General features: G+C 34.9%; 2 protein-coding genes, 1 long non-coding RNA gene and 1 pseudogene across 3 annotated transcripts; 2 read left to right on the top strand and 2 right to left on the bottom strand.

Annotated features, from left to right (window-relative positions):
• Positions 1-449: 449 nt before the first annotated feature.
• Positions 450-4,361, bottom strand: LOC113716131 (receptor-like protein EIX2). Its single transcript, XM_027240428.2, has 3 exons — positions 4,358-4,361; positions 3,118-3,396; positions 450-2,984 (listed from the first exon to the last, which is right to left on the bottom strand). Exons 1-3 carry the CDS (start codon positions 4,359-4,361, stop codon positions 487-489), a joined length of 2,781 nt encoding a protein of 926 aa, XP_027096229.1. The 3' UTR covers positions 450-486.
• A 5,664-nt stretch (positions 4,362-10,025) lies between these two features.
• Positions 10,026-11,339, bottom strand: LOC140016572 (uncharacterized). Its single transcript, XM_072070128.1, has 2 exons — positions 11,081-11,339; positions 10,026-10,225 (listed from the first exon to the last, which is right to left on the bottom strand). The coding sequence occupies exons 1-2, from the start codon at positions 11,337-11,339 to the stop codon at positions 10,026-10,028; spliced, it is 459 nt and encodes a 152-aa protein (XP_071926229.1).
• A 2,052-nt stretch (positions 11,340-13,391) lies between these two features.
• On the top strand, positions 13,392-14,513 carry LOC140016657 (uncharacterized). Its single transcript, XR_011822860.1, has 3 exons — positions 13,392-13,508; positions 14,217-14,284; positions 14,374-14,513. It is a non-coding gene; the product is annotated as an uncharacterized lncRNA (long non-coding RNA).
• On the top strand, positions 13,690-13,797 carry LOC113717462 (small nucleolar RNA snoR74; annotated as a pseudogene).
• Positions 14,514-23,627: the final 9,114 nt, after the last annotated feature.

Below are 23,627 nucleotides of genomic sequence, written 5' to 3'. Positions count from 1 at the left end.
GGGCTAAGTCAGATTAGATGATAGTTCATGCATCTTCTCTTCCAAAAATGAGGCATTTTGCATCTCCATTGTGTTTGAATGTTTTATTACTCAAATTAGTCTGCTTGCATATTTTTAATTGTACCAGTCCCTTGTTGGCCTCCGATTATTATAACAGATTGAAGGGTTAATTAGTGTATATTTTTTTCTAGTTAAAAACTACATTTGTGTTATAAGGAGAAAGATCTTCCAAAGCTAATGCTCTAGCTGTGTGTTGCGTAATTCGTTGCCGGGTCGTCACTGCATTTTGTGCATGCTTTTGACCTTTTTTTTTCTTTTGCCCGTGCAAGAAATTTTTGTGTTTGGCTACATGCCAAGTTCCTCTACAAAATGGAAGTGGAAATATCTTATTTATACTTTATTATTTTACTATGAGATGAAGCATACATCCTAGATGAAGTGTCATGACATTACAACTATATAATTTGATGATACATGTAAAATCACTCAATTAAACTTCCTTTTTAGCAATGCAATTTGTACCCATACTTTATTCAACAAGCTCTCCAGAAATTCGAAGTATGCATAGCGCCATGACTCTTTGAAACATAGGACGCTGAAGAATCCCAAGAGTCCAACAGCAAAACCAGGTCCCAAACCAGCATAAAACCAATCAAAATAAGACTCCTTGCCATCCTCATGATCACCATCAGATTCTCCGGCATTTGATTTACCATCAGGGCAGCTTCTGTCTAGCGGTTCACCACAAAGTCCACTGTTTCCCATGTAAATGGTTGGGTCGTCAAAGGTCTGCAGATGACGTCCGGATGGGATTGGACCCGTTAGCTCGTTGAACGACAAGTTCAGCCAGCCCAGAGAATCTAGGTTCGACAAACTTTGGGGAATTGGACCAGAAAGATCATTTTTGGATAAATCCAGAGACTCAAGTTGCTTCAAGTTCCCAATGTTTTCTGGGATTCTTCCACTTAGATGGTTCCTAGATAAATCCAAACCCTGCAATCCAACAAGAGACATTAACTCGACAGGTATTTCCCCACTTAGTTTATTTTTTGAGAGTCCCATGAATCTAACATATCGCACATTGCTTGAGGTGTACTTCAGATTTTCACCTTTGATGAGCACTGATAGTTCTTCACTGTACCCATAAAAAAGCATGCCGTGTGGCATGATATAAACTGGGACCCTAATGTCGGCAACAGAGTCCGATTCTATCGATGTCATTGCTGTAAAGTTGTTGAAACAGCGAGGTATATGTCCAGTTAAGTTATTGTCTTTCAAACTTAAAACTTGAAGGAATGATAGTTTGCAGAGGCACATGGAAATGTCACCATGGAAATTATTAGATTCAAGCACAAGGAACCTCAGACGAGATAGTTCATCCCCAATCCAAGATGGTATAATGCCCTCCAGTCCATTATTTCCAAGATCAAGAAACTGCAAAATTTTCAGATGTCTGAGCGAGAATGGGACCATCCCCGTAAATTTGTTTCGGTCCAAGTGCAAAGACTGGAGAAAATTGAGCTGTCCCAATGAAATTGGAATGTGCCCGTAGAGATTGTTGTTTGCCAGAAGTAGCGCACCCAACGTTTTAAGCTTACCAATGCATGAAGGGATCCCTCCAGAGAGCTGGTTGTTAGAAAGATCCAAGACAGCAAGCATTTGTAAGCTGCACAAAGAATCAGGGATGCTGCCCATGAAGTGGTTATCACTGAGATCTAGTAGTCGAAGAATATCCAATGTCATGTTATTTTTAATGTCGGGCTGTGGAATAATCCCTTGCAGTGAGTTATTTTGGAGATGCAATTCAGAAATGTCTGTTGGTAACAATTGCAAAGGCCCCTCGAATTTGTTGGCCTCCAAAAAAAATCCCACGCGGTATTTATGACCACTGCTGCCTTTGCACACGGGCGGTTTTCCCATCATGTGATTGTTGAAGAAATCCAAATATTTTATTCCATGACACACTCTCTCAAACCAATCTGGGATAGTATCTGAGATGCTTGCATTTGACATGCGCAGATATTCAATTGTTTTCTGAGTTTGAAGCCAGAGAGGAAATTTGGGCCCTATCTTGATGGAACTCATAAATACCCCTTCAAGTTGGAATGGTGGGACCCATGAGGAACTCACATTCAGAGCGAGTAGAGGTAAGGAGGATAATCCTAACACTTTCAGTTTTGCGAGTTTGGCAAAGTGAATGTCACGCAGCTCCCCGCTCAATGGATTGTCAGATAGATCCAAGAATTTTAACTCACTCAACCTCCAAAGAGAGGATGGAATGGTACCATTGAACCCATTCCTACTGAGATCGAGGTCGGTGAGTTCTCGAAGTTGCCCAATCGCACTTGGGATTTTGCCTTCAAAGCTGTTATTTCCCATGTGCAGTACGGAAAGAGAAGTTAGGTTGCCTAGGCCGAGGGGGAGTGGGCCTTGGATTTGGTTATAAGTCAAGTCCATGTAGACAAGATTGTTCAAAGTGAAGAGTGGATCGGGCAGTGAAGTATTGAATTGATTGTAGCTAAGATCGAGGTAGCTTAGTGAAGTCCAATGCTGCAGGTTATTAGGAACCATTGGACCAAAAAAACGGTTGCCACTAAGGTCGAGATGAACCAGTGAAGTTAAATTAAACAACCAGAGAGGGATCGTGGAGTCGAATTCATTGCCTCCGAGATCAAGTGAGGTAAGAGACGTGAAATTAAGGTGTGCAATATGAGGAAAGGAATAAATACCACAAGAGTTTAATGTCAATGAGGTTAAGAAACGAAGCTTGTTAAGTGCTTCTAACCAGTCTCGAGCCTCTCCTAGGTATACCTTAGAGAGATCCAAATGTTTCAAGGAAGAAAGACAAGTGGCCCACCAGAGACTCTTTGTCGACAAAGAATGACGACTTATCCAATAACTAAAACCTTCTGCTTTATTACCAAGGTCAAGATATTCTAAGGCTGAGAGATTTCCTAATTGAGGAGGAATTGTCCCATTGAAACCTGCAGTAGAAAGGTTGAGATATCTCAAATATTTCAAGGATCCTATAAATGCTGGGATCCGAATTCGTGCAAAATAATTCGAGCTTAAATCCAAGTAATGCAAATGCTGCAAATTCACTAACAAAGGACTAACAAGTTTCGCCATAGATAGAGACGTAATTTTGCATGTCCCCAAAGAAAAATCGATCCAAATCAAAAGCAGCATTATTGTGCAGATCAAGTTTCACCACATGCCCAGTGTTCCTGCTGCATCCAACTCCTTTCCATGAGCAACAATCGTCTCCAGTCCAGGATGCCAAGCGATTTGATTTGTCAATTAGATCTTTCTTAAACTCGAGAAGAGATTTTCGCTCGCTCTCGAAACAGCTTAAATTTAAATATGCTCCTGCGTGAAGACCAAGACCAATCTTACCTGCCAAAAAGACAAACCATAGCACAATGAATGAAGTGAATTTGATCATATTGTTACAAGCTAACATACTCGATCTTCAAAGATGATATATATATATTTTTTTTTGCTACTAATCAATGCTTTCACACAATATTCATGAGAAGTTTTGAGTGCGTCGACCAAAAATCAGAAAGCCCCTACTTATAGGTCGAATGTTGCATGACTAATTAATGTTACTGTTGTATGTCACTATTAGTCGTTGTAACGACTTTTTCCACACTTCCAACGAAGTACTTTCTCGTGTTTTTCCTTAGGCTTAAATTTGTCAAAAAAAAAAAAAAAACACTGAAAGGCTTTGAGTCATGTTGGTAGGGCCAGCATTGTCACGTGAACAGACTTTAGTTTGGAGAAATTTGCGGCCTAAGTTAGAATTTTGTGTGAATGCATTGTCACGTGTATTTCAATTAGAAGTTTCGAATTATTTGCGTGTGGTTTTAAATCATTTGAATCTTAGACCTTTTCATTGTCTGGTTTTAAATGACAAAATCAAGTGGAAAAAATTGAAGAATAGATACATCATACATCCTTAGCGTCAAAGATCAAACTTATTAATACTGAAAAACATGAAGAATAGCTTTCTTCCAAACTATGAAAAACATACAAGATAATTACAATACTGAAAATAGCTTAAGTTTAGGATGATAAATAAAATTAAAAACAACTTGGCTTCAAGTTTAAATCTGGCGAATTGTCCTTCCTTTAGCATGTGGGCTGTCTTAGTTTTGAAGATGGACTATAAAAGTTCTTTATACGCAAGATTGAAAATTGGAGTTTCACATTTTGTGCCAGTCTAAGAGTAATTTTATCTTGACAAGCATAGATCTTGACAAGCATATAAAATTATGGAATTCTAAACTCACTAATTTTATATTAAATACAGTTTAAATAAGGTTAAATATTTGTAAATTACTTGGATGTGTACCCATATTTTTTATATATTATATAATAGTAATATTAAATCATTTGTTCATAAATGTTTTTGCAAAGAGAAATAGCACTAGTTTTGTAAAATGCCACTCCACGGGTTCCTTGCTCTTTGACAAAAACTATAACGATTATATGGAGTCTCATTAACAAATTTAGATATACCATTAGCACTTAATAAAATTGAAATTCCTATCTGTGAATCGAGGGATTTGCAATATATAAAGAAATTCCAAATAAATACCAACATGTAATCTAAGTTCAGTTTCTATAAATATTACTAGTGCGCTGCCAAAAATTTAATGAACAAAATGGTTGCTAACTGAGAGACAAATTAGAAAAACACAAATAGTATAAAAAGGAATAACTATTATATTCCCTCCATCCTAAATTGTTTGTCGCATATTTTAAAACTTTACAAGAATAGTAACTTGACGGTGATGTTTGTGGATTTATTTTTTAAATAGCATTGTAAAAAGAGATAAAAAATAATTTGACTTTGGTAAGATGACAAACATTTTGGGATATTCCAAAATGGAATGTATCAAACCTTCAATGGAAGGGTTGAATTTTTTTATTTCTTATATGTTAATTGTCCACATATCTATCAATTCTTTAGTGGTTGAGCCATCTTTTTTTTTCTTTTTTTTGGATGTTTTGTCTTTATATTTTTCAGCGAACCATGCCTTGTTTGGATTATTTTATTTTATTTTTTGCATACTAATGTTAGGGCAGCTCTCCTCTCTCTCTCTCTCTCTCTATTTTCTTTTCCAATTTAGGTTTTCTCCTATATCAATTCATTATAGAGAATTCTTTGTTGTTTTAAAAATTATTTCCTTTTGATTTTCTGGTCCTATTACAAATTTAATAGACGATCACTTCCTCTAATTTTTTTATTACTTCAAGTACATCTTAACAATGCTCAATAAGTATCCATTAGACAGACCTTTCAAAACAAAGTAAATTAATCATGCAGAATATTTCTTTCTTTAGTTAAGCGCAAGAGTGAGAAGCTTCTTAAAGGCAAAATCTTACTGAAAAGCAATTTATAAATCTGAAGATTGAGAAGGGAAAAAACATCATCCATTAGTACTTCAGAGATTGAGCCAAGTCGTTGTTCTATGATGTAACTGATGTTGGTTATTCTTTGAGATTGAGCCAATTTCATGAATGAAGTGACAACTCATAGAAGCAATATTGGCAATTTGGTCCAAACCTATTGGATGGTTCCTCTTATTTTCCATTACACAAGTGTTGAAGATTTTGGACAGATTAGTAGATGGTGATTTATATTTTATTACGTCCATACGTTTTGCTATTTCTAATTAATATTTGGCTACATTGACATTTTCCTACAAAATGTGAATGGATTGGAAATAATTAATATGCTTGAAAAGGATAGAATTAAATGCAGAAAACCTCCATAAACTATTACAAGCAAGTCGTCGTTGGCTATCTAGTTAGATTTAGCCAGGTTTCATGAAGTAACAATTGGGTGAAGCGACGGCTACCAAGCAAGATTGACAATTTGATCCAGGGCACCCAAACCCATTGGGTGGTCCTATTGTGCAAGTGTTGAAGATTGTGAGAAGATTGGTGAATGATGATTCATACTTTATTACGTCCATAAGTTTGCGATTTCTAGTTGATATTTGGCTACATTGACACTTTTCTGTAAATTGTGAATCAACTTGTAATTATTGATCTGCTTGAAAAGGATATGCCTAATGTAGGTGCAATTTTATTCTATAGTTCTTTTATGCCCTAAATGCTTGAAAATATTTAGGCAAGCTTTATTTATGAGTTTACTTTTAAACTATGGGGCATATGCAATACTCAAATAGATTTTCTTATGTCATCATACGTCATTCATCATCGTTTTTTCAGTATTTTCTTACATTTGTACATCTCAATAAATAATATAGATATAAAACCTAAAATCTAAACAGGCTATCACTTGGATAGGAGGCAGTGCGATTGTATTTTCAATTTGGTTTGATACGATTATTATACTTGTTATATTATTTGGTGTACAATAATATTATAGTGTTGTACTCGTGAAAAAGTTGATGTATATAAGAAAAAATATTTCACATATATTCTGTACAATAATTAATGTAATTATGTACTAAAAATCATAACAAATACAAAAGTTAGACAGAACCAGACAATTCCTCACTCAAGAGTGTCCAAAAATGGGCCAAAGAATATTGTTATTCTTTTTACCAGTTTTACTGTCATTTGTTTGTCTCGGTAAGATTTGTATCCAAAAGTTTTCTTGTTACGATTTTGTCGTTTTGAGTTGGCTACACTTTTTAAGTTTTAGAAACAGTTGATTTTATTCTTATTAGGGATCAACAAAGTTACATTTTGCTACTTGTCTTGATTGACTAATTCAGTTTCATATCTGGTTGTTGGAAAGATGTTGCAGAAAAAATCAGGGGTGCTACCATTTCAAGTGGTTATCCCTAAGTTGAAGCGTGTGGAGAGTTGCTTTCGAAACTATTTTATTCATGATTGCTTTTGTTTTGCGTTATGTTTTCTCCATGCAACTTGGCTTCCCGGGATCCAGGCCTTTTCATTCCAGTTCTGTCCAATTATATAATCTGACAATTATTCGGCGTGTGAATTTTGTCACTTAAACCATAAAACTTGTTTGAATTGTTCTTTTGTACGTTAACGTCAAGGAAGTTCCCTCGCATTTTCCATTTTGGGCTTCTTTTTTCCAGACTCTTTTTTTTTTTTTTATCTGCAGATCAACTATGGTTTCCATTCCGCTTTTGGTGGTGTGTGCATAGTCCATAGATTAACTAAACAAACAATTAATAACACACAAAATAAGTAATTGAGGGTGATTACTTGAAAAAAATATATTATGCGTTAAATTACAAGGAGAAAATTCATAAAAAAAGTCTCATATTTATGTATATTTTGAATTTTTTGAGTTTGTTAAATTTTGTATATAAAGTAGAATAACGAGTAGAATAGAAGATCGGTTGCGGCGCCCAATGGGCACCCGTTAAAAAAACTTTTTAATTTTTACTGTGTTAGTAGTTATTTGATAGTAAGAAAACAAAAAAAATTAAAATATAATATTTATAAATGAGAAATAGTAATATAATAAAAAATGGGACCGATATTAAAACAAGAAGTAGGACAAAAGTTCCATTTCGAGAGTAAAGCAAGTAAATTTTTGGACAAAAGTAAAACGATGGTAAAGCAAGTACATTAGATTGTTCGTAAAAGTCCAAAGGCCTATAATTTCTTCTAGCTCTGAAACATTGCTAAAATCCTATAGGGCTAGAATATAAGTAGTTAAACTTTTGTAACACACCCTATTAGATATTAGGTTAATTAAATTTAACTCTCTTGAGGTTTTGCCAAATTATCAATCAATCCTTGAGATTAGGTCAAATTACATTCACCCCTCATAACTAATGTCATCTTTATTTTACCATTAGATTCTGGAGAATGACAAAATAATCCTTTACCCAAATGCGTTGACAACTAGCCAAGTTTCATTGGAAGAACTAGAGAAGAAAATGGGGAGTCAAAGGAAATTAAAAAATGTAACAAAAAAAAGAAGAATTAATAAAGAAAAAAGCTATATGCTTCTTCCGCAAAAATAAAGGAAAGAATAATGCCTTCCCACTTTATATCTTTGGTGGTAAAAGGAAAGAGAAAGAGAAAACAAAACAAATAAAGGAACAAATACATTACCGATGACCTTCTTAATATATTTTCTAGTTCGACTTAATAAAATATTATCGGTTACCAATCAATCTAAAATGTCTCTTAATTTTTTTTTTTTTTGCTCAAAGAATATTTAACTTGCATTTTACATAGATTGATGCTTGGGGTAATCAGAAAAACTCGATCTTAATTTATGATATGATTGCATCAACTAAAGCATTGTAGCTTATCTTTAGAAACTTATCGGAGTTTTTGACCTCAAATGAATCATTCTTCCAATAGTTTTTCCTGTTTGTTCTTCTACTTCTTAATTTTCTCGCGTTATGGCCAAACAAATACGAAAATCATCTAAGGCACTGACCAACGTTAATTACAAGCGAGTTCACTTTTGAAGTAAAAGAAGGAAAAAATATTTATAATTGACATTAATAATTAAAGTTAGGGATTGATTGATGATACCAGAGATCTTGAATTTGAAACCTTTTACTTACATTAAAATATATATATATATATATATATATATATATAATGGAATCACGCTTTTCTTTTTCTTGTTTTGGTGCAAAACAATTCGCAAGCATGCATGTCCTGGTGCATAGTTGTCTCCTCAATTATTGTACGAGGCACGGGAGAAAATGTGCTAGACGATTGGCTGTTAAACGACAGAATTTAATAATTCCAAATGCTGCAGGTGTGAATCCTGGAAGATGGACAATTTGGTCCGAGTTCGATGTTGGATGGCTCCTTTTAATTTTTCAAAAGAAAAATTTCATGACTCTTGAGGCAAGTCGCTGCCCTGTGATGTAACTGATGGTTGGTTATTCTTTGAGTCAAGTCGTTGCCAATTTCAGGAGGTGACAACTCATAGAAGCTATGGCTATCAAGCAAGATTGGAAATTGGTCCAAATTCATTGGGTGATCCTTTTATTTTTTATCATGCAAGTGTTAAAGATTTTGAGAAGATTGGTGGATGGTGATTTATATTTCATTGCATCCATACGTTTGCGATTTTTATTTGATATTTGGCTGCATTGACACTTTCTCACGAAGTGTGAATGGACTTGGAATAATTGATTTGCTTGAAAGGAATAGGGTTAAATGCCGAAAATCTCCACGAATTACTACACTAATTGCGCTTTACAACCTAAAGTACTTTAATAAGCACTTTACACCCTCAGTGAACTTAAAATAACAAGAAAATTAATTTCATCTAAGTAATTGATGAAATGACACCAATTCATCCTTCATCAAAAACTTAAGTGGCAATAATACTGTTTTGGTGGGAAGGATTACTACTTTAAATAGACTAATTTTTACTTTATAACAAAAGTCTAATTAGTTTGAAAAAAAGACTAATTGCTTCACACTGACTGAGAATTAAAACTATTGGGGTCTAAATGGGGGCAAAATATGAAAATATTGAAGTGCATATGTTGCGCGTGAGATGTAAAGTTTGTAGATATTGGATTTAATATTACCAATTTGCTAGATATGAACTCTGGAATATAGATTAAAGCTACTTGACTGATTAAGTTCCACTACTAGCTAGTAGTGTCTATTAGATATGCACAAATATAATTTACCTTGTGAGATGCTACAAATTTTCCACATTTCTACCCACGGAAGTGCTTTCTCTGCACTGTTCCTCGGTGCTTAAATTCATTCACCAAATAGTTGCATGACCAGATAATGCGCAAATCTTCTTTGAAGTACATCAACTGAGGCCACCTTTGTCACATGAAGAGGGTTTAGTTTGGAGAGATTTGCAGCCTAATGAGATTTTTCTGCAGATGCATTTTTTTTTTTAGATTAGAAGTTTCCTATTATTTCCATGTACTCTTGAGACAAAAAAAAAAATCATTTGAAACTTAGACCTTCTTATTGTTTTACCATAAATTATTATAAAATTAACCGAAAACAAATAAATTACGATACATACACAGTGTGCAGAATCAAACTTACCAATAGACCTATCAGCAGACAGTAATATGTAGAGCAGTCTTGGAGTCATCATTCTTGGCAGCAACATATGCAGTAGACCTATCAGCAGACAGTAATAGTCTTGCAATTTCCTGATGATCGAATTTGGCAGCATAATGAAGTGCAGTCCACCCAAATTTATCAACATTCTTTATAAGATTAGGCAGCTTTTCCAAAATCAGCTTCATGGATTCTGTAAGTAGCTAATATTTTACCACAACATATGAAGATATTGTTATTCACTGGACCATTAAGATCAATTACACTACAGCAACTTACATATACTGTGTAAATTAAACAAGAGTTATGGTTAATGGATAAATATGTACAAACAATACAGAATACATTATTGAAGGGCAAATTATATACAACCTCCTGTGATTTCATCTGTTGCCAGATAACCCCCTAGCATTTCAAAATGTCCACTTCACCCCCTATAGTTTTATGTAAAGTGAAAACTTGATGGAAAATAGCTTACATAATTTCGTTAGTTGAAATACCAGTACTACCTTACTTAAATGCTAAATTAAACGAGAGTTTAACCACCTTGTATAAAAGTATAAGGAGATTACATAGATAAATGCAAAAATCACATGAGATAAAGTGAATATTTATATAAATCATAAGGAGGTTACATGGCTATTAAAATTTTATTAGACACGCTTTGAAAATGCGTTTGATATAAACACCATAACTAATTATGCATTCCATTCATTTTTCACTTTACATAAAATCACTAGGGGGTTATGTGGCTATTTTAAAATCTTAGGGGATCATCTACATTATATAAAATAATAGAGGGGTAATAAATAATTTACCCATTATTAAATGGTATTTTATCATATTAATTTTCCATTAATCCCTTTTAATGCATTAATCGCTTGTGCCATCAAAGTCAAAATTTCGTACAAGGTAAAAAAATTAATTCACCTGTATCAAAATATGACAATAAGAAAAAAAAAAAGGAACAGGAGCTCAGGTTTTTCCCTTTTTTTTTTTTGGTTGTGTGGATAATGTTAATATCAAAAATGCTTATCCATGAAGTCACCTGGCAAATTCCAAATTGAGGCAGCATGCAAGGCAGTTTTGTGCCCTGGGCCAAGATAAGATGGTGTCTTGCAAGACTCCAAAATTAGAACCATAATATTATGGCGTCCCTTCTCAACTGCCAGATACAGAGGTGTCTCCACAGCATAATTGTGGGGATAACGAAACTCAGGATCTTCTTGAACTAACAATTTGGCGATGTCATAGAAGTTGTTCCTAACTGCCTCGTGTAAAGCTGTGTTTCCAGCCTTACTAGCCATCCTCAGCATCTGTCAAAACATGGGGGGAACCAATATCCTGCTCCCGATTTTGCATAGTCAATTAGTGCTCGAACGACGCCTGAATGCCCATTTCTTGCTGCCAAATGAAGTGCAGTCTCGCCCCTTTTGTTCAATTTCATAAGCAAGCGGCCATGTCGGTCAAGGATAAGTTGGACTACATTTGCAGAGTCACAAGATTGGGCTAATACGTGAAGGACTGTGTCTTTTACTGGAGTATGTTGGGAGTAGAAGTAGTCTGAAAATCTTTTCATTACAACCCAATTACCTGACTGTGCACCTGCATACAATTCGGGGTCCATTTTCTTGCAGCCGCCACGGACTAAGGTCTTAACTGTTCAGGAGCAATGAAGAATGCCAACTTGATGATTAATGCTATGAAAATGGATATTCTGCAATTTATATTCCGCAGAAAACCTCCATAAACTATTACAAGCAACTCGTCGTTGGCTATCCAGTCAGATTTAGCCAGGTTTCATGAAGTAACAAGTACCCTTTTGACTATCCAACTTTATTTTGTTTCAAATTGGTCACTCAAGTAATGAAAGTGCTGTGTTAGTGATCAATCCAATGGATTTCATCATTAACTTAGTTGCTGGAGGCACACGGTCTGTCATTGCCACTAGTAATACTTCAAATGTCTCATCACATGAATGGCTTGAAAGTATGCACTTATTTTTTTTAGTTGATCCAAGTCAAGTTGCAATTGCGTAATGTGATGTTAAGCATTCAAAGTCATGCATCTTTAAGTTTCTTATCTTAATTGCAGGTGTCATGCTTCTCAATCAAATTTGACATTATCTACATTTTCTTGGTTATAAATACTACGCTTTTTCCATGGTAAATATTGCATAAACTCACATTACTTGCATCCTGAGTTCTACCCCTCCCCAAGCCCTCTTGAACAAGCCCTCCTAAATACCTAGTTGAACTTTTGACCCATCCTTAGTGTCGGCCAGGCATGGAGCGCAGGCAGTTTGAGGTACTCCTGTAGTAGCTCGATCCTCTGCTCTTCATATTCATTGTCCACAAGGCAATAATTAAGTTAACAGGGGAAACATTTTCTGGAAGTGCACCAGTCTGGGGTAATTGAGAACTGAACTCTGAAGTTTCTATTGTATACATATATACATACATATATACACACATATATCTAGGTCAAAAAATCTCATATGCGGTGTGCCATTTAAAAAATAGGGATAATTTAAGAAACCTCGCTTAAGATTTCTGACTATTTCACTGACTTCCCTTCAAGTTTCAAAAAATTACACTAACCTCCCTCGAGATTAATTATCTCGTAACATCAAGATTCAATCAATAATTAAAAAGTGATATTAAACTAGAAAAGATAACATGATTCTCATCTACTACATTATTAGTTAATTAATACCAACATATATTAATATAATATATGAAGGGTAACAATGAAATCATGTTATTTTCTCTCTCCTAATATCATTTTTTAAAGCTTATTGGACCTACTTGTTGCAAGGTAATAAACCTCAAGAGAGGTTAGTATCATTTTTGAAACTTAAAAGGTAGCCAGTGAAATAGTTAGAAACCTCAATGGAGGTTTCTGAAATTATCTCTAAAAAATAATTAACTTAACCTAAGCTCATGCTCATTTTTCAATCTCTTTTTTTAATTTTTACAACCAACTTTTTATTTTACATACATCAACTCACAAAGAATGCTGCAATATTATTCCAAAAGAATATTTTTAATTCATCTTCAATTTAAACAGAATTGTGTTCCATTCCAACATTACCTGACAAAAAATGATTAGCTTTTTGGGCATCATAATCATTGAGTTAGAGATATTTCTTGTTTGCTGAGTAGTAGAGAGGGAAAACTCCTCCATTTAGAACTCAATTTCCAATTTCCTCTGATATTTTCTATGCAGAGTTCCTTTTCGCTATTAATATATCACCACTAGTCGTAGTATAATAAACAAAGCTACTGGTATAGATGAACTTAAATAGAAGGTGAGTTTAAGCATTCTTTTGTGGATTGATAGGTACTTAGCAGGATGCGTTGAGATATTACTCTACATGCCCATAGCAAAAATAAAAAATATATATATAGGGCACTGAAGAATCCCAAGAGTCCAACAGCCAAGCCAGGGGACCTGATCTCCGTGTTCATTTCAAGGTATAGATTGCTCTCTCTCTCTCTCTCTGGAATCACTCGTACAAATGATGCTTTGATCTACTTATTTGAAGGCCATTTAGTTCTTTTCCTGCTCTATATGTATTTTTTTTTTTGGCTATTTATTTGTCCTGTAGGTTCTGCTGGGCCTTTTGATTGGACTTGTCGGTAGTGTAACCTGATGGAAAAAGCAGGGGGCTGTTGCCGTTTATTGTGAATGGCTATTCTAATGTCTCTCGTAAACTTCCGGGAAATAAAACTTGGCATTGTTTCAGTAAACGATGGCACATTTTGATTATATAGTCGTCTTTCTTTGATTGTTAGAACAAACCAAATAAAACTTGTGTTTTCTACTGGCATTTGGTCGGCTTCAGACTAGCTTGTCCGTCATGGATGTTTTAGTATTAATTTCTTAAATCGATGTACGGTTGTAACCTTGTTTACAGCTCTCAAAAAATTAATTTTGAAGTAAGAAAATCTGGCAGACTGGGAACGTTCTGTCCCTTGGCATGTGGGGAAGATAATTGTTTAGTAAATGACAAGTCCTCATTTCGATTCATTTCGATGTGGATTGGGAAAGCAGGGATTGTGTGTATCGACTTTGTGTGCCCATGGAAAAACAAACCGTATTTGCGATAGATGACTTTTTTTTGCAGTTTTTTGTTCTGTCTATTATGTCTATTAACTTTAATATATGATCTTTTTGGTCAGCCTACATGTCTTTCCCCTGCCATATTGAGTTGATTTTGTCCGAGAAGGAAGAGTCTGTCAAAAAGGAGGTAATACATACGTAGTTATATCTTCTTCTTGTCTGTAATTTCTGGAGTGTTTCTCTTCGTGTCTAAATTTTTTTCCTTATATTTTACAGCCTGAATCACAGTTGGCCACCAGCAAATCTAGGAAGGCTTGAGCTATATGTAATGGTGCTTTCATTGGCAATGGCTTTAGTGGATTTAATATGTTACAATTTTATTATTTATTCTATTATTAATTTCTCCTATTATCTGATCTGATGTAGATTAATTGCTGGATTTTACTCACTTTTAGTATTTTACACTTATTTCAGGAAGTAGAACGAAAATATGATAATAAGTACCAATTTAATAGAAAAGGAATCCAAATAATAAAGCTTATCCCAGAGATATTTTTGAAAAAGAAAAACTTATTCTCATTTTGGTAATTGCTGCAAAGGCAAGAACGGCTAAAAAAATCTCTTTTTTCCTGGAGCCGCCGCACGGAGGAAAGTTTGGTTAGAATTAGATAGAATAGAGAAATAGCAGAGGATGAGCATTACTTTTGATAGCTTTTGTTGACTTTTCCGTTGTTAGCTTTTGGGCAGATTTAGCTCACGTATGTCAAGAACAATTGAAGACTTGAATCATATGCTCTGTAGTATCTTGATGTAGACTTTAGCTTTTCGTCTTTTGGTGGGTTTTCCTCCCTCACATGTCAGGGACGATTAGAAGCATTGAATGTTGGATCCTTAATCTAACATTGGACTTATATGTGAATAATTATGTATTGCAAACTGTCAATTAAGATTAAACCTAATTCAAGTGATCAAATATAGTTTGAATTTAATGTATCTAATAGGATGTGGGCCCTTTAATGTGTAGAAACTTATGGGCTCCTATTTCAATGATGGGCTGAAATAGGGCTCCAAAAGGTAACATGAATGTTACCTATAAATAGGGTTATGGTCCCCAGGTCACAAGTATCGTTTTAGTTGTCGTATTTCCTAATACCACAAACTACCCCTTCCCTGATATCCCATCGTCAGGAAAGATACCAGAGAGAAACTAAAGGCCTCTCTCAAAGGATCGGTGAATACCTGTTGACCTGGAAGGCCACCCCAAATCTCTAGAGATTCAAGTATCAAGTTTATCAATATGGATTCAGGTACGCTTCCGCTATTTTATAGTTAATGTATTTCTTAATAATCACCATATAGATCTTGGGTTTAATAGGTGATGATTTTCACCAGTGATTAGATTTAAATAATCATCCTAATAAGTGGTATCAGAGCCCAATATGATTGATTATTGAGGAATAATTTGGATTCAGTAATTTGTATATATATATATATATATATATATGCGTATATACATATATAATCTCTATGTCTCATGGATTGGGTTTCGGTTATCTGGTTATTGGCCACATAAAAAAAAAAAAAAATTTGGTAATGGCCAATTGTTCAGTATTTGGATTCTTGTTCCTGTCATGATCGTTTATCGATGCGGCTTTATGTTTTGGTTTGATGCTTCGGATTTCATGATTTACTGTTTTTTGTATTGTGTATGAATATGTGGAACCCACCATGATTGACAAGTTAAGTTTGCTTCATGTTAATGTTTTCAATTCATGGATGCTTACGTAAGAAATGAATGGCTTTTGCTGTGACTTTTCATTATGCTTTCGGTCAACAATTGGAGTTAGTGGGCTCCACCAATTCTCACATATGAATTCATGAATTCGGTCAACATGAATCAAGTTTTGTTTGCTGTGATGATTTGGTTTGGCCAATTTAATATTTATTATGTTGATTCAATTTGTCGATAATTAGACTCTTTGGCCAGTTTCATTGTTTAAAATATGTATGTATTTATGTTAAGTAAATTAGGGTTTCTTTAATTTAAAGTGAACCCTAATAAAATTAAATATGACATTTAAGCCCTATAAAATCCATATGTGTAGCCCATTAAATATGTAGTTTTTTTTTTATAAAGTACTTATGGATTTCAAGAAAATTTTTGGGCTTGAATGTTAATTTTGGGTCAAATTATGGGTATGGACCTTTGGTCCAATAAGTCATGATTTAATTTGATTAATTTGACCATGTTTGACCACGCTTTGACCAAAGTTGACCAAAGTTGACTTTGATTAAAATTTTTGTTTAATTTAGATAATTTTAAATTCGAATATTGGTATGATTATATATATTTTGGAATAAATTAATTGAAATAATATGCCACCAAAGTGACCTCTATTATGGAAATTAATTTATTTTAAAATATAATTAGTTGGGCACTAGTAATTTTATGAATATTGATCGGCCCAAAGGAAGGTCAATATTTAATGAAATTACATGTGCACTTGTGGTAATAAATACGTGATAATTATTTGGATTTTACATGTGATTTATAAATTGGCCCAAAGGAAAATTTATTTTCGACATGCTATTATTATCAGTATTTATTACTGCACCAAGATATCACTTAGAAGTTAATATTTTTGTCCAAAGACGAAATATTAATGGAATATCGGTATCTTGAGATGGGACTACCATTATTTGAATTTATTATTGTTTTTGATTTATGTGAGCGTGTTTTAATTATGTTATGTTTTCTGTTCAGTTGCAAATGATCTTACAAATATTACTTCCAACATCAATAATATTCCTATGCTGAATGGCACAAACTTCAAGTCCTGGAAAGAAAATCTCTTGATAGTACTTGGAGTAATGGATCTCGACCTTGCGTTAAGGGATGATTCTCCCCCACCTCTTACAGATCAGAGTACCTCTGATGAAAAGAGAAATAATGAGAGGTGGGAGAGATTAAATCGCTTGTGTCTGATGATCATTAAAAAGGCCGTTCCTGAAGCATTCAGGGGAACAATGTCAGAAACGACTGTAACCGCTAAAGAGTTCCTTCAGGATATTGAAAAAAGGTTTGTCAAGAACGAAAAGGCTGAAGTTAGTACGCTCTTGACACGCCTAGTTTCAATGAAATATAGTGGTAAAGGCAACATCAGAGAGTATATCATGGAGACTTGGTCTCTAAATGAACTCATCTCACACTGTGTAGAGGAAGAGGAAAGGTTGAAACAAGAGCAGACAGAAAGTGCCCATCTGGTGTCAACCACTAATAATAAAAGTAAGGGACTTAAAAGAAAAAAGGAAAAAGGAGCTGCAGGTACAGCGCCACAAAAGAAATAACAAAAGAAATCAAATGATCAAGGAAAAAATAGCTGTTTCTTCTGTGGAGCTGAAGGGCATCAAAAGAAGCATTGCACCAACTATCACGCTTGGCGTGCTAAGAAAGGTATGCTTCTTAATTTGGTTTGTTCTGAGGTTAATTTAACTTCGGTACCTAGACACACATGATGGTTAGATTCTGGTGCAACAACTCACATCAGTGTGTCTATGCAGGGTTGCCTGAATTGCCGAAAGCCTAATGATAATGAAAGATATATCTACGTGGGCGATGGCAAAACAGTTCAAGTTGAGGAAATTGGAGTTTTTAGATTATTGTTAAAAACCGGATTTTATTTGGATCTCTATGAGACATTTGTTGTACCGTCTTTTAGACGGAATTTAATTTCTATTTCTGCTTTGGACAAATTTGGTTATTTTTGTTCATTTGGAAATGAAAAATTTGAATTGTTTCATGATTCAAAATTGGTTGGTTCTGGTTCTTTAATGCATTACGATAATCTATATTTAATTGATACAATTGCCTCATTTAATGAATCTCTGCATTTGAGTACTAGAGGAATTAAAAGAAAATTAGCCAATGAGAATTCAGCTGCATTATGGCACAAGAAATTGGGACATATCTCCAAACGGAGAATGGAAAGGCTTGTGTCAAATGAAATTCTTGACCCCTTGAATTTTACAGATTTTAATGATTGTATTAACTGTATAAAGGGGAAACAAACCAATCAAAGGAGATTTGAAGCCAATAGGTCCTCAGACGTCTTAGAACTTATACATACAGATATTTGTGGACCATTTCCTACATCTGCTTGGAATGGTCAACAATATTTTATAACGTTCATAGACGATTTTTCAAGATATGGCTACATATATCTCATTTCTGAAAAATCACAGTCACTGGACGTGTTCAAAAATTTTAAGGCTGAAGTTGAGAATCAACTCAACAAAAGAATTAAAAGCGTTAGATCTGACTGTGGTGGTGAGTACTATGGCAGATATGACGGTTCAGGTGAACAACGTCCAGGACCATTTGCTAAATACCTAGAGGAATGCGGTATCGTCCCACAGTACACTATGCCGGGTTCACCCACTATGAATGGTGTAGCTGAAAGACGAAATAGAACGCTTAAAGACATGGTAAGGAGTATGATATATCATTCTACTTTACCAGAGTCACTCTGGGGTGAAGCACTTAAGACTGCAGCATATATCCTTAATAGGGTTCCAACTAAAACAACTATCAAAACCCCTTATGAGCTTTGGACAGGGAAAAAACCCAGTTTAAAGCATCTACACATTTGGGGATGTCCAGCTGAGGCAAGGCCTTATAGGCCTAATGAAAAGAAACTGGACTCAAGAACGATTAGTTGTTATTTTATTGGATACTCTGAAAGATCCAGGGGTTACAAGTTTTATGATCCCACAGCCAAATCAATTTTTGAGACAGGAAATGCTCGGTTCTTTGAGGATGTCGAGTTTGGGGGAGAAAATACAGTAAGGGACATTGTCTTTAAAGAGAAATATATTAATATTCCCACAAGTGTCATTGCTCTTGCTCAGGACCCTATTCCTGAACTTGGTCATGACATGACAAATCAAGACAATGTCGAAGAACAAACTGTTATAGAAGAACAAACTCTTCCTCTTCAAGAACCAGTGCCATTAAGAAGATCCACTAGAGAAAGGAGAAGTGCAGTGCCAGATGATTACATTGTTTTTCTCCAAGAACATGAGGATGACATTGGATTGATGGAAGATGATCCAATCAACTTCCGTCAAACCATGGAAAGTTCAAATTCTCAAAAGTGGATCGAGGCCATGAATGAGGAGATTAAATCCATGAAGGACAATGATGTTTGGGATCTTGTTTCATTGCCCGAAGGTGCGAAACCCATTGGTTGTAAATGGATATTTAAAATCAAAAGGGATTCGAAAGGCAATGTGGAAAGATTCAAAGCTCATCTTGTCGCTAAGGGATTTACACAAAAGGAAGGTATCGACTATAAAGAAACCTTCTCTCCAGTCTCCTCAAAGGACTCTTTTAGAATTATTATGGCATTAGTGGCACATTTTGATCTTGAGTTACATCAGATGGATGTAAAGACAGCGTTTCTCAATGGTAACATTGATGAGACGATTTATATGGTGCAACCAGAAAATTTTGTATCTGGAGATCCAAAGAATATGGTTTGCAAACTTAAAAAATCCATCTATGGGCTCAGACAAGCGTCTCGACAATGGTATTTCAAATTTCATCAAGTGATTATTTCATTTGGTTTTGAGATGAATTTAGTAGATGATTGCATATACCATAAATTCTGTGGGAGCAAACATATTTTTCTGGTATTATATGTTGATGACATTTTGCTTGCCAGTAACGATATTGGTCTATTGCATGAAACCAAGAAATTTCTAACTAAGAATTTTGAGATGAAAGATTTTGGTGATGCATCTTTTGTGTTAGGCATACAGATACACCGTGATCGCTCTCGGGGTATTTTAGGACTATCACAAAAGACCTATATCGAAAAGGTTCTTAAAAAGTATGGCATGCAAAATTGTAAACCAGGTGACACCCCTGTGGTTAAAGGAGACAAATTTAGTCTTGAGCAGTGTCCCAAGAATGCTTTTGAGGAAAGAGAGATGCAAAAGATTCCTTATGCCTCAGCAGTAGGGAGTCTAATGTATGCTCAAGTATGTACGCGTCCGGATATTGCGTACATTACTGGAATGTTGGGTAGATATTTGAGTAATCCTGGATTAGATCATTGGAAAGCAACCAAACGGGTCTTACGGTATCTACAGAAAACAAAAGACTACATGCTCACGTATCGGAAGTCAGATGAGTTGGAGATCATTGGGTATACTGACTCCGATTATGCTGGATGCAAAGATACTATGAAGTCAACGTCAGGCTATGTCTACTTGTTGGCTGGAGGTGCCATATCCTGGAAGAGTGCTAAACAGTCCCTCATAGCATCTTCCACTATGGCTGCAGAGTTTATAGTTTGCTATGAGGCATCCAACCAAGGTATTTGGCTGCGAAATTTCATCACGGGATTACGTGTAGTGGATGGCATTGAAAGACCACTCAAATTATTCTGTGACAATAAGTCAGTAGTCTTATATTCCAATAACAACAAGAGCTCGACCAAATCTAAACATATAGATATCAAGTTCCTGACTGTTAAAGAAAGAGTGCAGAATGGACAGTTATCAATAGAGCACATCGGGACAAACTCCATGGTTGCGGATCCGCTTACTAAAGGATTGCCACCCAAAATGTTTCATGAGCATACTGCTCATATGGGTGTCGTATTAAATGATGTACAGTTTTAGTGGGAGTTTGTTATTTTAAATGCTCTTATGATACTTTTTCAGTTATTAAGGATTTAAGGATATTTTATGCATAAATAAAGTCTGGATTTATTTGCACTCTAACTTTGGTATGGTTTGATCTCATAAAATTTAAGGTGGACCAATTAGAAATAGGCATGTTTTGATCACATTACATGAAATTTCCATGCTATACATCCACATCATAATTCATGTCATTCAATTGCATTGATATATGTGACCATTGATGGGTCGAGTTACGAAATTGTAACAAAGGCCGCTTTGATCCTATATTGGTGTAATTGATGGACCGAATTGGTTGCAGATACATTGTGATAATGACAGTAAAGTTGAGCTCATACGGTTAATTGCAAAACATAATTATAAGGTTACACATATAGTCCAAGTGGGAGATTGTTGGATCCTTAATCCAACATTGGACTTATATGTGAATAATTATGTATTGCAAACTGTCAATTAAGATTAAACCCAATTCAACTGATCAAATATAGTTTGGGTTTAATGTATCTAATAGGATGTGGGCCCTTTAATGTGTAGAAACTTATGGGCTCCTATTTCAATGATGGGCTGAAATAGGGCTCCAAAAGGTAACAGGAATGTTACCTATAAATAGGGTTATGGTCCCCAGGTCACAGGTATCGTTTTAGTTGTCGTATTTTCTAATACCACAAACTACCCCTTCCCTGATATCCCATCGTCAGGAAAGATACCAGAGAGAAACTAAAGGCCTCTCTCAAAGGATCGGTGAATACCTGTTGACCTGGAAGGCCACCCCAAATCTCTAGAGATTCAAGTATCAAGTTTATCAATATGGATTCAGGTACGCTTCCGCTATTTTATAGTTAATGTATTTCTTAATAATCACCATATAGATCTTGGGTTTAATAGGTGATGATTTTCACCAGTGGTTAGATTTAAATAATCACCCTAACATTGAATTCTTCTCTGTAACTTCATTTTCCTCCGTTGCGCAAACGAATTGCATTTTCCCAATTTCTGTGACGATGGGCGCCACTGTTGCTACAGTTTTGCAGGGGTTTTTCGCATCAAATATGAACTAATTTTCTCACTCTAGTCAAGAAACAACGGAGGTTTTGGTTCGCCTAAAAATTTGAGATCGATTTAATTTTATCTTTTTCTTTTATTTACTGGTATTCGCATATTCCTTAATTGCAGTACTTATGATTATTTAATTAATTGATTGTCTTGGATCCAGATAATTAGTTAACTTGATAGTCTATTATCAATTAGGACATTAAATTCGTAATTATTTAATTGCCTTGAATAAGTGACAACTGGCATGATTAGATTTGTGTCAGGAAGGTACGCGGGCTAATCTGAAATAACCCTGGTAGTGCGTTATTTGGTTAGAATAGGGCTCCTCGAATACGTAAGGCAATTGAGAAATTAAATCTTACGGGCGTACCTAGAATTATTTCTAAATTAGAGCAATGGTTAACGGGCGTACCTTAATCACCGACGCAGTAAGGAGAGGTTGACTGTCATCACTTATTTGGCAGTTATAACCTATTTATTAATAGATAATTGGAATTGCTTGTGCATCGATGATCAATTAGGTGAACTATTGTTGAAGTTATTTCTTGGTTAGACCTTTAATTACTATTAATCTAATTTCAGTGAATTGTCATTTAATTTTTAGTTAGCTATTTATTTTTATTTGAATTCTTTTGATTGTCATCGTTTACACAAAAACACCCCCCGTGTTACTTTGAATTTCGAAAGAGACAAATATCCCCAATCCCTGAGGGTACGACCCTACTTGTCATGTTTACAAATTAATAATTATTTGTGAAAAAATCATTCCATTCGGATATATCGGATCAAGCAAACTCTTCGAGAACAAGGGAAATTAAATAACCCATTGCATACCTCGAATCCCTGCTCCAGTACTTGGAATTGGATTTTGGTTATTTTAATTGGCAATTAGGTTTATTTTTATTATTGTACAAGCATCGATAACCTGTCAATTTTTGTTAGTGGATTCTACAAATTTTGAGGTATATTATTGTTACTTAATGCTATTGGAGGTTTCAAGACAAGTCTTGCTAGTGTTTAAATTCAAAAAAGTTTGATTCAAACACATAATTTTGACTTATAGAGACAGCTTTTTGTTCTTCATGCTTGTCGTCTGGCTTTTTCTGGGTTGGATGTTATGGTAGTGTTGGATTATTTATCAAGCTGCACTTACTGGCCGTCTCTATTATGCTGTCACACCCTTGGGACATGGGAGAACTTTTGCAAGGAAGATTGTTTGAGCGATCAAATTGCCACAGCAAGTACCTAATAGATAGTGTAAGTAGTTATAGCCCAACTTGGCTGTTATAGCTTGTAGCTTAAAATTTAATTGCCTGGTTTATCCTGATTCATAGAACAAAATATGAATTTAGCCAAAAGGGTCAGTGTTCCATTTAAACTGGTGGTTCGTTTATGATGCCATCTTAGAGGCTGAAGGGTAACATTTGAGGGGAAAAAATTGCTAAAATATGCTTTTAATATTTTGAATTTACTTTAATCTCAAATAACTAAATTATTGTTGATCCTTCTTGAAAAAGAGAGAGAGAGAGAGAGAGAGAGAGAGAGAGAGAGAGAGAGAGGCTAACTCCAATTATTCATACATCTTCTGATAAACAAAATGAGGCATTTTTCAGTCTCCATTGAGTTTGAATATTTTATCACTCTAATTAGACTGCATACATATTTTTAATTGTACCAGTCCCTTGTTGACCTTCGATTATTTTAATAGATTGATGAGTTAATTAGTATATTATTTCTAGTTAAAAACTACATTTGTGTTATAAGGAGAA

This window comes from Coffea arabica, chromosome 11c (assembly GCF_036785885.1).
Source record: "Coffea arabica cultivar ET-39 chromosome 11c, Coffea Arabica ET-39 HiFi, whole genome shotgun sequence".
Classification (NCBI taxonomy): Eukaryota; Viridiplantae; Streptophyta; class Magnoliopsida; order Gentianales; family Rubiaceae; genus Coffea; species Coffea arabica.
Note: the sequence above shows the minus strand (reverse complement) of the source record. Positions and strands in the feature narration are given on the sequence as shown.

Excerpts from the sequence above, each read along its gene's own strand:
- LOC113716131 (XM_027240428.2), bottom strand. Across the intron at positions 2,985-3,117 it reads CTCTATCTATGGCGAAACTT|GTTTCAATGGGACAATTCCT; the intron begins GTTAGTCCTTTG and ends TTTCTACTGCAG.
- LOC140016572 (XM_072070128.1), bottom strand. The coding sequence starts at position 11,339 with ATGGCTAGTAAGGCTGGAAACACAGCTTTACACGAGGCAGTTAGGAAC. Across the intron at positions 10,226-11,080 it reads CTCAATTTGGAATTTGCCAG|AATCCATGAAGCTGATTTTG; the intron begins GTGACTTCATGG and ends AGCTACTTACAG.